The sequence below is a fragment of the Talpa europaea genome, assembly GCF_964194135.1.
Source record: "Talpa europaea genome assembly, chromosome: 2".
NCBI classification, from domain to species: domain Eukaryota; kingdom Metazoa; phylum Chordata; class Mammalia; order Eulipotyphla; family Talpidae; genus Talpa; species Talpa europaea.
The window spans coordinates 4107030-4121781 of NC_140068.1; the positions used below are offsets into that span (position 1 = coordinate 4107030).

The 14752-nt window shown below is 61.2% G+C and overlaps 1 protein-coding gene across 1 annotated transcript in view; it reads right to left on the reverse strand.

The window, feature by feature from the left end:
* Positions 1-333: 333 nt before the first annotated feature.
* IGF2R (insulin like growth factor 2 receptor) overlaps positions 334-14752 on the reverse strand; it is a gene marked incomplete at its 5' end in the record, with an annotated part of 87442 nt that continues 73023 nt past the window's right edge. Inside the window, 12 exons of the mRNA XM_084228281.1 lie at positions 334-834; positions 1485-1554; positions 2421-2570; positions 4128-4314; positions 6767-6954; positions 7404-7550; positions 8866-8980; positions 10395-10531; positions 10754-10988; positions 12136-12282; positions 12603-12810; positions 13725-13886. Of these exons, the coding sequence (XP_084084407.1) occupies positions 418-834; positions 1485-1554; positions 2421-2570; positions 4128-4314; positions 6767-6954; positions 7404-7550; positions 8866-8980; positions 10395-10531; positions 10754-10988; positions 12136-12282; positions 12603-12810; positions 13725-13886 (2163 nt within the window). The 3' untranslated portion in view covers positions 334-417. The remainder of the gene's footprint in view (positions 835-1484; positions 1555-2420; positions 2571-4127; positions 4315-6766; positions 6955-7403; positions 7551-8865; positions 8981-10394; positions 10532-10753; positions 10989-12135; positions 12283-12602; positions 12811-13724; positions 13887-14752) is intronic.

The window sequence follows — 14752 nt, forward strand, 5'->3', positions numbered from 1 at the left end:
GCAGGGAGAAACTGTTGTGGGTTGTTGTGTTTTTTTTTTTTTAACTTTTTCGCAAACCTGAGTAATTGTCAAAGTCAATAAATAGGAGGAGAGAATTAAATGCTAAAATATAATGGTCAAATGCCCGACGGGGCCTAAAGCAGCAAGGGTTTTCCATATACAGCCCTCGGTTCCGAGATGCGTCCGGCCCGGCGCCCAGGACAGCGCCGGGCAGCAGGTGCGGTGCCTGGTCCCAGGACCGTGGACACTCGGGAACGGGCGAGCACCTGACCCTTCTCCCTCTCCCCCTTCACGAGAACACTTCCCTTTTGAAACTGTTTTTGTTAAAGGCAAAAATGACAGAAGCATCATCAAGTTGAAGTCCTATTTGGTCGGAGGCGTCTGGCTGTGCCGCCGGCGCGGGCGCACGGCACGGGCCTAGATGTGCAGGAGGTCCTCGTCGCTGTCGTCGTGGAAGGAGGCCAGGCCGGCGGGGGTCCCGGGGGCGAGCTGCGCAGACCTAGGCCTAGCCCTGCGGGCCTTCCCGCCCCTCACCAGCCCCACCTGGTCATCCCCTCTCTCCCGCGGCACCTTCCTAGGGGGGTTCCTCACGGGGTGCAGACTCTCGGCCCCAGCCCCTCTGCCCGAGTGAACTTTCACCTCTGGCACGGTCAGCACCTCATCCTCACTGTCCTGGTCATCCCCATGCAGAGACGTGAGGGCTTCGGCCTTCACGGACTTGGTGGTGATGTGGCCGTTCTCCTGCCCGTCCTTTGGGGGCCGCGGAGCTGGCACCTGGATCTCCTCCATCAGCCACTCGGTCTCATTCTCATCCGCCTCTTCCTCCTTATTGACCTGGGCAGGAGGAAGCAGAGGCCCAGGACCTCCTCTGAGATCCTGTTCTGCTCCCCTTTCCCTCCCCCCACACCCACGCTGAACCAGGACCCTCGGCTCCCTGCCACTGTCACCTCAGATTGGGACTGGGTCCCACGGGAGGGCATGGCCAGGCCCCCAGATCACCAAGCCTGCACAGTGGAGGCAGCCAGCAGGGCGCCAGGAGCACCAGCAGCGAGCAGGCTGTGCTGGCAGTGGGGGTCCTCAGGCCGCTCGGTGGGAGCCCGGCCTCCCCGGGGTGGGCAGGGGGCGGAGGCCGACAGCCACCTGGAGGAAGCTGGGAGCCTGATGGAGCCTCAGCCTTCCAGAAAGGAAGTGGCCCGGCAGCCCGCGTCAAGAGGCACATGTGTACTCATGGCCTTTGGCCCAAAGGATCTCTTTTCTGGAAATTTTGCTAAAGTCTGCACAAAATTTTTCCTTTCCATGTTTTCTCAGAATAGCCAAAGAAGTTAAATATTAAATATGCTTAAGGGTATCAGCTGCAGCCACGATGAGAAAAAGTTGAAGGAAAAAAAGGTTGTGCGCTAGGGTGACGCTTTTCTGTCTCAATTCCCCTGTGAGGACACTTCCTTCCCGCCCGAGGGCACCATCACACCTGCCCTCGCCCTCACCTTAGAGTATTTGTAGGACACGTCCGCGCTCCTCCGGCAGCAGCTGGTCAGCTTGCTGAGCACCGTTTCCCTGTGAGGAGGAGACCAGTCACTCCAGGGCGGATCCAGCGGGGCGGGAGCCCCACCCACAGGCCCTCCCGGCCTCTGGCCCCTCAGGGCTGATGAACAGACGAGGCCCAGACGAGCGCCCCAAGGACAGGCGTGCTGACCCACTAAGCAGGTTATAAGCCACTTTGGTGGAAACATGTTGGAAGCGGCCGGAAGGGGACCCAAATCCTGCCCCAGAGTTAGTGACTGAGCAAGGCCAGAGCAGGTCAGCACGTCCGTGCCTGGAAGCGTGTGGCTGTGGGCAGACCTGCCTTCTGTCCTCAGGCTGGGTGGACACGGCATATACACGCAACTGCCCCAGGTAAGTCATGTGTCTTCTGGCCCAATCCTGTGCCCACAGATACCTCAATGGGCCAGCCTTTCCCACCACCTGCTCCTCTGCCCCTGCAGGGCTTGGGGCTCTGGGCCGCATTCATGTGACACATGAACCGGCGGTCAGTCCCCAGGGAGAGGGACAAGCCCTTTCATCCAGCAGAAGGCAGCTGAGATGGCAGTGTGGCCGACACACAGCAGGTGCCCAATACGTGCTCACTTTCCCACAGGAGCAGAGGGAGAGAGGAGGGAAGAGGTGGGCCCAGCTGGCTGGAGGACTCTGCTCACAGGTGTGTCTTCATTTACTGTCCATCCAGAGACCGAGGTCCTGGGACAGGTGGGCCAGGCTGAGCCCATAGGGCATCTGCGGTGACATGAGCCCAGACAGTCCGGCCAATGGGGCACCTTGTCTCAGAGGCAGACACCGCACCACCAGCTTTGGAGAAAATGTCCATGGTTTTGACCGAGAACTTCGGGACTTTGGCTGCCACTGGGCTCAAAACAAACGCTCCTCACCGTCTCTCCTTCTTGTACAGCAGCAGGGCCAGCAGACACACAGTCAGCGCCACCAGCAGCAGGCTGAGCAACGCCCCCACGGCCTGGCTCCTCTCCGACAGCCCCGTGTGCTCCTGCTGGTCCTCGGCAGGGTCGCCGTCGAAGGTCACCCTAGAAGGAGCCCATCTCAGAGGCCCTGCGCTGTCACAGCCACCCCAGCACCCCCAACTCAGGGCACTCAGATTCCGCCTGCCTTGGACTATCTGGCAGCACCCCAACACTGGCGCCGCCAGACATGAGGAAAGTGATGGCAAAGCTCTCAGAAGACATCAGGCAGGTGTTCCAGAGAACAGATCGGAAGACATGGCCTCCTCCAGTCTTTGGCCACCCCTCTGGGCTCTGAAGGGGACAAGGCACTTCCGAAGCACAGCTCCCTGAGGGGCAAGCTGGCCACTCTGGTCTTCCAGGACAACAGCCTGGCAGTGGCTTCTCCACCCACAGGGAATGTTGGGATATGACAGAGGGATACCCACAGGCCACCGCCGGGCGGGCGCCGACACCCCACCAGGCACTCTCTCCCAAGCCTGTGTTACGTCTCAGGATGCCATGAGGCTCCTGATAAACACAGCGGCTGTTAAGCCAGCACAGACTCCCCAAACCCCCCACCCCCTGACAGGTAAAGCAGCCTCTTCCCCTGATGTCGTCAGACACTCAGGGAATGCAGAGCAAGTAAGTTAGAAACACCTCCCCTTTCTGCTAAGAGAGCCAGAAGTTTGTGGGGTGACTCGACCCCACTAGCGCTGAACTCGAGTGTTTTCAACTCCCCCAGTTGGCTCTGGGCCCTGTGGGGAGCTGGCCCCTTGCTTGCCCGCTGCATGATGCCCAGCAGGCTCCTCCTCTCTCCACGGGCAGTGAAAGTCATCCTCGCTTCCCCTACCCTCTCCCCCCACCCCCTTAACCTCAGACGCCCCACTGCATTTATTAGTGGGTGGCTGGCACCCCTGATCTTTCTGGCTCCAGGCCGTCCGGGCCACCACACCTCAGTGACGGAGCAGGGACCCATCGCCACCCAGAGGCAGGCGAGCGGGGGTGCGGGGGTGTGCGGTTCCGGCAGGATGCTCGTGGCACCACCTGCTCGGGTGGGGACATCGCCCCAAAGACTGACAGACAGAATTGTCAGCAGCCTTTGGACTCTGCCCCGCAGCTGATGCTGCTCGGGCACTGGGATGCTTCATGGCACCCCAATGCTTTGCCGGGGGGGCGTCACCACCAGTCACGCTCCGTGAGCCCTGCTGGTACTGTTGGCCTCTCTGAACCCGTGACTCTGGTGGTGTGTTTAAGTTTCAGGTGCATTTCTACTGTTCAGCTAATTTCTCGTTATCGGTTCTTAATACAAAAGCATCTCAGATGTCACTGTGAGTCCAAGATGAGGCCCAGCACCTGCCTCCAGGAGCCCTGGAGGGAAACGTGGGCTGGAAGGGGTGCGAGGCTGCAGGAGGCGCTGGACCTGGTGGGCACTGGGGGGCCCGCCGGGGGCAGCTGTGCAGGCTGAGCGGGCAGCTGTCAGTCACGGCAGCTCTCTACTCCGCGCACTGGACACGTCCGTGATAACCTCATGGGGAAGCACAGCCCGTGCCAAGTTCCGCGCTCTGACAAGGGGAGGCAGAGCCGGGAGCGTCCCCCAGGAAGGTCAGCCCTGCCGCGCCTGGGGCAAGTGGGCCCACTTACCCCAGCGGGCACACGGCGGACGTGTACCAGGAGAAGAGGTACTGGCAGTCAGCCGTCTCGTGGCTGAACTCAGGGATCCCGTCCTTCACCAGAGGGTCACAGTGAAAGAAGATGGTGGAGGAGACAGACTTGGTCTTATCCTTCCCACACTTGGAGGACGAGGCGAACACCACGTCGAGATCACCATCTGCCAGAGGCGACAGAAAACGCCATCACCATCACGTGTCAGCGCCAGGCCGAGTTTAGCTTTTCAAGTCTACAGGAAGTGCAGACTTGAAAGCAGATGCAGGGGTGCGTGGCTGAACCCCAGTGCCCTTCTTCACCAGTCGTCCCGCACGCTAGGGCGCCCCTGCCCTGAAGAGTGTGCTCGAGGGAGCCCACCCTGCCCAGGAGAGCTGGACTGTGCAGAGCAGGCAGGTGACCTGGGAGATGGGGCTCTATCAGCCCTCCTGAGACTGAGCACAGCCACGTGGGCAACAACCACCCTCCAGCCCCCGTAACCACCAGCCACCCCCCATAACCACCAACCAACCAGCCATAACCGTCAACCAACCAATCACCAACCAAACTACTGTAACCAACCAAACACCCACCCAACCAACCACCAATCAACCAACCAACTGAAACCAGCCAAGCTGTCAACCCGCCAGCGCACTGGAGCACCCAACGGTCTCCCGGACACTGGCCCAGGTGAGCTCCGGGCGGGCCACGTGCCCCATGCATGCCCTGATTCCCGGGGGAGAGGACGAAGGAAGCGCCTAGATCCCCCCTGTGCACCGTTTGCCCTTCTTTTGCTGAAACAAGTCCGAACCGAAGCCGTGACAGCGCTGCGGGTCCTGTGAGTCTTTCTAGTGAATCATCAGCCTGTGGGTGGTGATGGGTGAACCTGCAGCCGGTGTCAGAAGGGAGCCGCACATGGACTCTGCCCCCTCGAAACTTTGCAACTGGCACAAACTCTTTGAGGTCAGCCACTGCTGGAGCAGCAACGTGGACTGTGGCACGCGGGGCGCACACATCCACCAAGAAAGGCGCCAAAATGCAGGATGAGCGGGCCGGGCTGGGTGGGGGCCTGTGCACCCCCCATGGGGGCTGAGGCATGAGCTGCAGCTCGGCCCACAGGCCAGGTGTGGGTGTGTGCCAGAGAGCTGGTGGGAGGGGACAGCTCTTCTCAGCTAGAGCCGGGGCCTGGGTTCCTGCTTTAGCCTCTCAAGTGAGTGAAAAGACTCAGGAGGAGATTTTAACTGTATTTCTTCATGAAATGTGAAAAGTGTCTTACAACAAACCCTACTTTCTAGTGCTGGTGAATGAAGAAGCAAAAAGGGCTGGAAGGGATTTCCTGAATTGTGAATTCGTTCTGAATCCAAAAATGCACATGTATGTGCACACACACACACACACACACACACGGGCATGGCACGGGGAGGGCAGGCAGTCTAGGATTGCCTGGTGACTGGACACACCACCCCGTGTAGGGGGAGGTCTGACCACAGGGACAGCCCAGGAGGCACGAGAGCAGAGGAGGGCCTTGCTGACTGGGGCAGGGCCAAGGCTGGAGAGGTGGGAAGGTGGCCTGAGGACAGAGCTCATGGACACCTGATGCCCAGACACATGGGCCCCGCCGCTTCCAGGCCTGCTCTGGGAGGGGCGCCTGACAAACCTTCCAGGCCGTGTTCAGAACATTCCAGGGACCTTGAAGGCCTTTAAGGCAGCCCATTAGCCAGTCCACGACATTCCACACACACTGCAGGCCCATGCCCTGAGCATGGCACAGCCAGGGGGCCCCGGCGGCCAATGCAGGTCCCAGCAGTTGACCACATCCCGCCCACCCACAAGTAGAAGGCAGGCAAAGAACAGAGACCCGCAGGGGCGCGTCCAGGACGGGAATGGCGGAGGAGCAGGCGGCCTGCAGGTGCCCGGCGGCCTGCTAAAGGCAGGGGCTGCTAAAGGCAGGGCCGGCTCAGGAGCGCAGGACACGCCCTCTGCGTCACCCCTCGGGCTGCTCCCCAGCGCAGCTTCGGGGGCTCTCCTAGGTGCGTGGGCACTTTACTTAAAAACCAAAGGAAAAGGCCTCCCCTGGTGGCGCAGCGGTTGAGCGCTGGGCTGCGAGGCTGCTGCCGCAGCCTCTGCAGCGCCGGTTCATTCCCCGGCCGCCGGCAAAGGTCCCACAAAAAAAAAAAAAAAAAAAAAAAGATGTAAAAAATATATAAAATAAAAATAAAAAATAAAATGCATATCAATACTACAAAAAAATTTTAACTCTTCATGCAGAGTTTCTGCCGTCTGCAAATGCCATTTCTCAGGCCAGCACGACACCTTCTCTCACAGCCCAGGAGCGGAAGCACTGAAGCCAAACCCAGGACGGCTCTGCCCTCGCCCACTCCAGCCTCTGCTCCACCCGCAGGACAGGACCCGCCCGCCCGGGACTCTGGTTTCCACTCCTCTGTCAACTGAGGGGAGAGTCACGTCCAGTGACAGCCTCGGCCTGGCGCGGACCGCTCCACCCAGTCAGAGGGCTCACCTCGAGACGCAGAATCAGACCACGGCGCGTCTCCACGGCGCGGAGCACGCAGGTGCAGGGCGTCTGCGCGTGAAATTTCTCAGGCCCTTCCCGGGCACGCAGGACCCTAACAGGGACTCACCTTGCAGGTAGTACTTGGTTTTATCGGAAGTCCCCACTTTCCTGCTGAAGTGCTGGTCGTGGGGCTTCACCTGGCACACGCTGGCGCCGGCGCAGGCCGGGTTGGAAGAGCTGGTGATGGAGGAGAGCTGGATCTCGTACAGGTACCGGTCCCCGTTTGTCCTCATGTCCCCGGAGGCGCTGAAGAGCCTGCAGCAGCAGAAAGCGAGGTCCTTCGCTACAGCATCCGGGGGCGGCCAGGCCGTCTCCCACCCCTACCTGGCACGGGTCCCACAGCCACGAGGGTGCACCAGCTCCATGGCCACTGCCCCCCATACTGGGCAACCCACACCTGCCTCCCCAACTCTGGCCACTGCCACCAGACCCCAAGGTCTGCCCCAGGGATGCTGCTGAGAACTGACCCCCACCCACCCCACCCCAAAATCCTGACCAGAAGGCTCCGGCTTGGACCCTGGGCTTCTAAGGGGACTTCATGTTCACCCCAATACTGCACCACCTTGGTATGCACACAGCACAGGGGAGCAGTGCTTTCTCTGGCCCAAGCAAGATAAAACCATCACCCAGAAGCAGTAACTGCCGGGAGAGCTGCCTTGGGGTCTGGCCCCAAACACACCCTCCGAGGACGCCGCCCCACATACTTAAAGTAAATGTCTCCGAGGCTGACGCTCTTGCCGTTGAGGGGGTTGGTGATGGTGCCATTGACCATCTGCACCTCTTGCGGCTTCACGGCGCAGGCGGCCCGCGAGTCCCAGCTGAAGTGGTAGGTGCAGGTGTCCCCGTCGAACCTGCCAAGGGCAGCCACCGGTCACACCACAGCAAAAGGCTGCAAGTGTGCCCGACGTGCCACTGGCTCTCGGGTCTCCAGGAGACCTGGGATCCCAGACCCTGAAGGCCCAGGGTCTCCACAGACCTCCCACCCTGTGCCAGGCAGGCTGCTGGACCCCGACCCGAGGATGGAGGTCCTGCCAGGACGGCCAGGGTTTGCTGTGCTGGGGAACAGTGGACACGGGCCTGGCTCTGGCCTTACTGGCATGCACAAGCTTGTCAGCTCACGTGCTGATCAGAGCCTCTGACGTGCATGGATCTCCACTCCTAGCTACTGGGAGGCCGCGGTTATTCACAAAGAGCAGCTGTCATGCCCCCTGTCAGCCAGGCTACCCCCAGCACTCCCCAAGAATTCCAGCAGGACCCAATTTCCAGGGCTGGCCCCGCCACCTGTCCCACGTCCGGATGGCGCTGGTGGCACCAGTCCTTCATGACACCCAAGGACGGAGGCCCCTAAATACCACCTTTGGTGGTTCCATTAACAGCCAAGTCTATCAACACAAGCCCCAGACTTTGCAGGGTGTGGGGGTCCCTCCTCGCCAGAGGCAGCCTGGGCCTGAGTCTCAGCGGCCAGAACCCCTCCCTGTAGTGACAACCTAAACATCCACTCCCAGCAAACCCCAAGCCACCAAGGGAGAAACCCCAAGAGCGCCTGGTACTGCCTTCCACAGATAACCTTTGACCCCATGCTTTCACCTCAGTTTTCTGTTTTCTTTCCTGCCTGATTGTGATTTCTTTCCCCCCTTTTTTTTTTCAGGTGTGGGGGGGTGGTCCTGTGGGCTCTCTCCAAGCCTCGAGGAGCGACCACGTTGGTGATGCACGTCTGGAGTCACAGCTCTAAGGACAGCCACGCCTCGGTGCATTTCCAAGCCCAGCATGCTCTAAGGGGGGTTCAGACCGTACTTTCTTCTCTCCCCCAGCAGCGCCGAGCATGAAGCTGGGGACACCATGTTCTCAGCCCTCGCCTCCAGGGCTCCTTCCAACATCCCTTCTTCCCCATTTTAAATAAAAATAATTGTCTCATCCGCCTGCACGTTCATGATTCTGTATCCTTTTCCCCCGCTGATCGCCCTTAACCACCCCCTTCTGCCTTTCTCCCTGCCCTTCCCTCTGCACCGCTGAGGGCTTCCTTGGTCAGAGCATTCGCTAGTTTCTGTAAGTGTTCTGCTTTGTCAACCCGTGTTTGTTCTTCCGACTTGCTCCACTGCACAAGCCCCCGGAGCCCCAGCCCCCAGGCGTGGTCAGCAGCTGCACCGCGTCCTCTCGGCCTCTCACCTCTTGAAGGCAGGCCGGCCCACCGTCTTGGCACAGGTCAGCTCGATGACGGTGGAGGCCGTCCTATTCTTGCCACAAGAATACCCTTTGGAGTAAGTCACGATGACCTTGTCCCCTGGAAGACACAGTGGTGGACCCGACATCAGGCCCCGCCTCATGGAAGACCCGGACGTCGTGGTCGCAGCTCTAGGAAGCAGCGGAGGAGAGCAAGCACTTGCTCCACAGACACCCGGCCGCTGACTGCACCTGCCCAGGGGGTGAGCCCGGCTCTAGCCAGGGTGCCGGTGACCGGCCTGAGCCTCAGTGTCCTCACCGGGCTCCTGCTCCGGGGCACACAGACAGTGCCGGGTAACGTGCTGGACGCAGCCCTCAGGTGAGTAGCTGGCAGCTCAGTGCCCGCTTTGTACAATTTCTGTTTCACTTCAGATACTCGCCCCACACCTGAGCCTCCAAAAGAAGGGCAGGTGCTTGACCTCCACCCTCCAGAGTGAGAGCCAGACAGAGCCCCTCTGTCATGTCGGTTGCTCTGGCTCCAAGCCCGGCCCTTGCTGCTTCTGAACAGGACGCAGGGAAGGGAAAGCTGGGCCTGCCTTCAGTCTCAGCACACAGCAGACACACGTTCCGCCGAGCATCTCGCACAGTCAGGCTCCTGGTGCCGAGGGCCTGCCCAGTGCTGACCTGGGCCCAGCCCAATTCAGTGACAGACTTAGCTCAAGACACAGGGCTGGGCGGGGTGCCTGGGAGAAGCCTGACTTGCGCCAGCCCGCGGCGGGGCCTGCAGGCCGCTGCCAGCTAAATCCCTGTGGCCCTGAGCTACTTGTCTCCCCCAACCCGCGGCGAGTGTAGACGAGTCAGCTATCCCCCCACAGCCACGAGCGCAGAAGCCGTGCCCTCCCCACCAGCCTCTGCGGACAGCAAGGTGCTAGCACCCCCTGAGGGCAGGGGGCGGCAGGGCGCACCCTAGGGGCTCTGGCCACCCTGCCTGTGGGGACACTCGCTCCCACTTCAGAGCCACCCCGAAGCCGCGCTAGGCTGACAGGGTCCTCAAATTCCCTTCCTGTTTCAACAGTTCATGGGAACTAGAGGCCCCTTATGACTTAGGACAACTTGGGGGACCCCTACCTAACAGGCAAAGATGTGTGTTTCTCCCAACACACCCAGACTGTCCTGCCTCAAATGATGGAAGGCGCCCCCCTCAGGCGGCGACCGGCTTCGTCGTTATCCTCCAAATGCTCACAAACGTGGGCCCCGGTTTTCTCTTTCCCACACTGCTCAGCTCTCCCGACGCATGCACACGTGCGGGCTCAGGCGCCCTACCCACCGAGCGCAAGGAAGCAGAGCCCCAGATACCCTGACTTCCTCCCAAGTGGACAGAAGTCCAGGAGCTATCAAAGCATCTATGAAGCAGGCGCCAGGGATCATTTCTGCAAGTGCTGAGCCTATGCTGAGCCCCTGGCCCCTCAAGGCCCCTTCCTCCCCTGGAGCCAGAGAGAGTGGCACCCGCCAGCCCGACAGGGACCACGGCTTACCTTCAACGTCCAGCTTCTGCGTGTGGACAAGTCCCAACACCTGGACTTGGCCAGTCTTGGTCTTTTTGCAAATGCTGGCCCTTTCAGAGCAGCCAAGGGGCCCTTGGTACACCTTCTGACACAGGTTGATGTAGTACCTGCGAACCCACACAAAGGGGGACCGGGACAGGTGAGCCTCTGAGGTCTCCGCTCTAACCACCCGCCTGCAGCAGCATCAGCTTCGTCCTCCCACCCAAGGCCACGAGCATCGGTGCCCGGAGCAGCCCCGCCTCAAGGCGCAGTGGCCCGAGAGGACCTGCCCCGAAGGGCTGGCCCCCTGCGGAAAGCGGGCCGCGGCCTCGGGAGGCACGGACACTCACAAGGCGCCGTCGTGGGCGAAGTGCCAGGAGCCGGTGAGCGAGGACAGCAGGCGCAGGTCGTAGGTCTTGTGCTTCTGGATGAACTTGCACTCCATCTTCTTTGGAGGGCAGACCACCTTGGTCTTCCACTCAAAGGTCACCTCGCACCCGCGGGTCTCGCTGAGCACCTGGGGCCTCCCGAGGTCGGCCTCCTCGTCGCACTTGAAGATGATTGCAGACATCCGGTGGCTGTTCACTGGGGGAGCGGGCGCGCGGGTCAGGACGCCTCCCCTGGGGCTCGTGCCTCCGTCCTCTTCCACCGCTCCCTCACCGCCATCAGCCCATCCCCACCCCAAACAGCCCCCGGGCCGGCTCTCCCCTGCCCGTTCGTGACCCCTCAGCGCAAGGCAGTGGACAGGCAGTCAACATGTGCCCCATGAGCCAATGACCACAAAGATGTAGAAACAGCCACCGCGAGATGCCTCATAACCACCTAAAAATGGGAGTTGACCCACTGGCCGGAGACAGGCCCTGGACACCCACACAGGCCATCTGCACACTCACTTTTTTAGTTTCAGAGACTTGCCATTAGCTTCTGAGACCATACTGTGGGTTCAGCTGCACACCTGACGCCTACCTCACCCCGACCCCAAAGATAACTCTTAGATGCTGTGAAAAATTGGGGTGGCGAGAGGGGGCGCTCTTCTAAGAGTTATCTTTGTTATTCCGCTGGCCTCTCTCGTCATCTGTATTCCACACACGGGGACGAGCTGCTGACCGTCCTCCATGCCCACACAGCAGCCCTGTTCAAGTCTGACGCACATCGGGCTCCTGCCGTGACAGAGCCACATGCCGGGGGGCGGCCCTCGCCCCGAGACAGCGTTGCTATGTGAGGTGCGAGTCCCAGCACAGGAGACAGACGGCCACGTGACCATCCAGGCCAGTGAGAGGCCTCGCTGTTCCCCAGCCTCCACCCGCACCCAGCTCTGCAGCTGGGCACTTCACCCCACAGAGCCATTAGCCTGACGAGGACAAATGCGAGGTGACCTCCCTCATACGTGGAGTAGAAGGAAACCGACAAAACCAAACCCAGACAGACCCCAGCACCTGACAGCAGAACTGGCGCTCCAGAGGTGGGGGCAGCGCAGAGAAGGCAAGGGCTGCGCTGGAGGACAGGGCGCCTCGGCAGGGCCAGGGGTGCTGGCACGAACCGGCAGCCCCCGTCACGTGCAGTGTCACACACCAGCTTTTCCTCCGTGACGACGAACTTTTTAAAAATCCTTCCATTATGGAAAACAGCCCTACCGACAACGTAACTAACTCCTTAAACTGGACGTCCACGTTGGTCGGCCACTGGCCACAGGTGTGAGCCCCGGCCCGCCCCCACGCGGGCCCCTACTCACAGTGTCTGCAAAACCCCCACTCGCGGTCCCTGTCGTAGTTGGCGGTGGTGGCGCACCACAGCTTCGCCCTGTTCTCCACCACGCACTCCTCGTAGCTCTTCCCGTTGAAGATGAAGGGGAACACGCAGGGGTCTCCGTCATCGGTTTCTGGAAGGAGACAGAACACCTGCATGACCCACGGTGCCGGCACGACCTCGGCTGTGCCTTGCCAGGGGCAGCCACAGGCACACCCACCAGGGGTCCCAGCGTGGGCGGCCAACCCAACCGCCTTCGGGAGAAAGACAAGGCCAGCGTGACAGCGGCTCCCGACCAGCGTGGGCGAGGCCCGAGAGGCACCAGGGCCGCGACACCAGACCCCAGCACCCAGCAGACCCCAGCACCCACCAGACGCTCAGCCCAGTCTTTCCTGCTGTCAGGCCCCATTTCACAGTGACCAGGATGCAAAAACTCACCACTGCAAAGGTTACCTGGAGGGCAATTGTCTCCATTGGCGTAACTTAAGATGACGGCCTCGTCCTGGTGCCTGTAATCCAGTCTCATGGACGCGAGGCGGCCGAAGGACGCGCCCTTGGTCCCAGAGAGCAGGCAGACACCGCCATCCTTGCAGCCTCCTTGGTCCGGGCCCAACGCCGCGGTGCACACGCCCACGCTGTAGGTGCGCGAGTCTCGAGTGACCTGGACAGACACCAGCAGCGGCTGTGAGCGGGTCTCCACCGAGGAAGGTGGTGCGTGCGGGAAAGCAGGCGAGTCCCAGCAAGCGTGAGCTCATCGCCTGCCCCCAGCCCTGGTCTTCCTCAGAGGGCAACGCCTGCCCCACTCACCTCCTGCACCCCCAGCTCCACAGCCTTCTCCTGTCCTGTCCCCTCCCAGTGGCCGACCTCGCTGCCTGCCACAGCTGTGGAGCAAGCCGGCTGCAGGGCCTTGGGCTGCTTCCTGTGCCGCGGGGAGGACTTCTCCCTGCCTGCCGCCCTGCCCAGGCTCACACCTATTCCACAGCTGGCAGGAGGGCTGCCCAGCAGGAGCTCTCTGTGACAGGAGCCGGGCATGCCATTCAGAGCCTGCCACTTCCCAGGCTGCAACCCATGGGCACAGACCGTGACTCGGCCTCACCGACACAACAGACCATTCGCCACTGCAGCGCAGGAATAAGGCAAGCCAAATGCGTCCCACATCAGGGGCACTGCCAGGCTCCCGCCAACCTCCGCCGCTGTGGTCAGCAAAGCCCTGCCACCTGACCTGAGAGCCGGGCCAGAGATGAGGGCACAGCCCGGTCCTGCACCCGCCTGCCAAGCCGGCCCTCCAGGTGCGCGGTCACAAGCACACCCACCCACCTGCTCTCACCTATGATATGAAGGGCCCCCACACCTCTGGGGGCCACTTCATCTTCACAAAGCCCTGAGGAACAACCCTGGAAGCACGACGAGGACTCAAGTGTGAGCGTGACTGGGGGCCAGCGATGCAGAAACCCAACCGGCTGGCCGGTGAGCCAGATGCCCACACCCTCCCTGCATGCCCTGGTGACCCCGCACCCCCAGGGAGCACAGAGTCCAGGCCGCTCATCCCAAGGGACAGGCTCAGGGCAGCTGTACCTTGAAGGTGCTTTTGGACAGGCTGGACAGGTTGAAGCTGTAGTAGAGCTGCTCGTCCGTCAGGGAGCAGCCATCCGCCTTCACCTCGTCCGGGCAGACCAGCGGGGTCTCCCACTCGAACACGAAGTCACAGTCACTGGTCCTTAGCAGCTTCGGGGTGCCCTGTGTTGAAGAACAGCCCGCAGGAGGTGGTCAGCATCCCCTCCCGGGGAGGGTGGGGACTGAAGACACCTGCGGGGGGGCACCCAGTGGACGGATCAGCAGCAGCACACATGGCCCTCTGGGGGCTGTAGGCAGCCCACGGCACCTGCCCACCAGGCTCCCTCTTAGTCTGGCTGCCACTCTATGCTGAAGAGATGGTGTTTCCGTGCTCCCTGGGCACGGAAGGCAGGGGCCTCTCACTCTCCTTTAAACAGCAGTACAGTGAAGCTGGGGAAACTGAGGCCTGGCCACTGCTGAAAGAGGCAGAGTGTCAGTGTGCTGACCCGGGGCTTCTCCACACCCCATTCTAGTAACTGAGAATCCTCACAGCGAGGGTGCGATGCCACAGCGCCAGGCTGCCCCGGCCAGTGCCCGCACACACATGTTTGTTCCCTCCCTTTCAAACATCGCAACAAGCATATTGTGGTTTTGGGAGCCGGTCAGAAATTTCATTTTTTGCTGCTGCTGAGGATGTTTGGTCTATAAGCTCAAGTGGGGAAAGTATTTCCACTTCAGCTGAAAACCACAGAGGAAGAACATGTCTTGACAGTCTGTCCCAGAGATGCGGCTACTCCTGGAAGTGACCTTGACAGCAGACACACGCACGGACGCCCGGCTGATGCCCAGGTGTAACGCGCAGCCGCTTCAGCAAACACACAGAAAGCGACTGTACGTCAGTCTCTCCGGGTGGGAGGCACGTGCCCCAGGGTGGCCGGCTCCAGCCCCCAGGAAGCGCCGAGCCCCGCACGCCAGCTTGCGCCAGGGCCAGGTCCCGCCCACCTGCGCCCAGACGCTGCAGCACTGCCAGTCAGTGAGCTCGTGGGGCT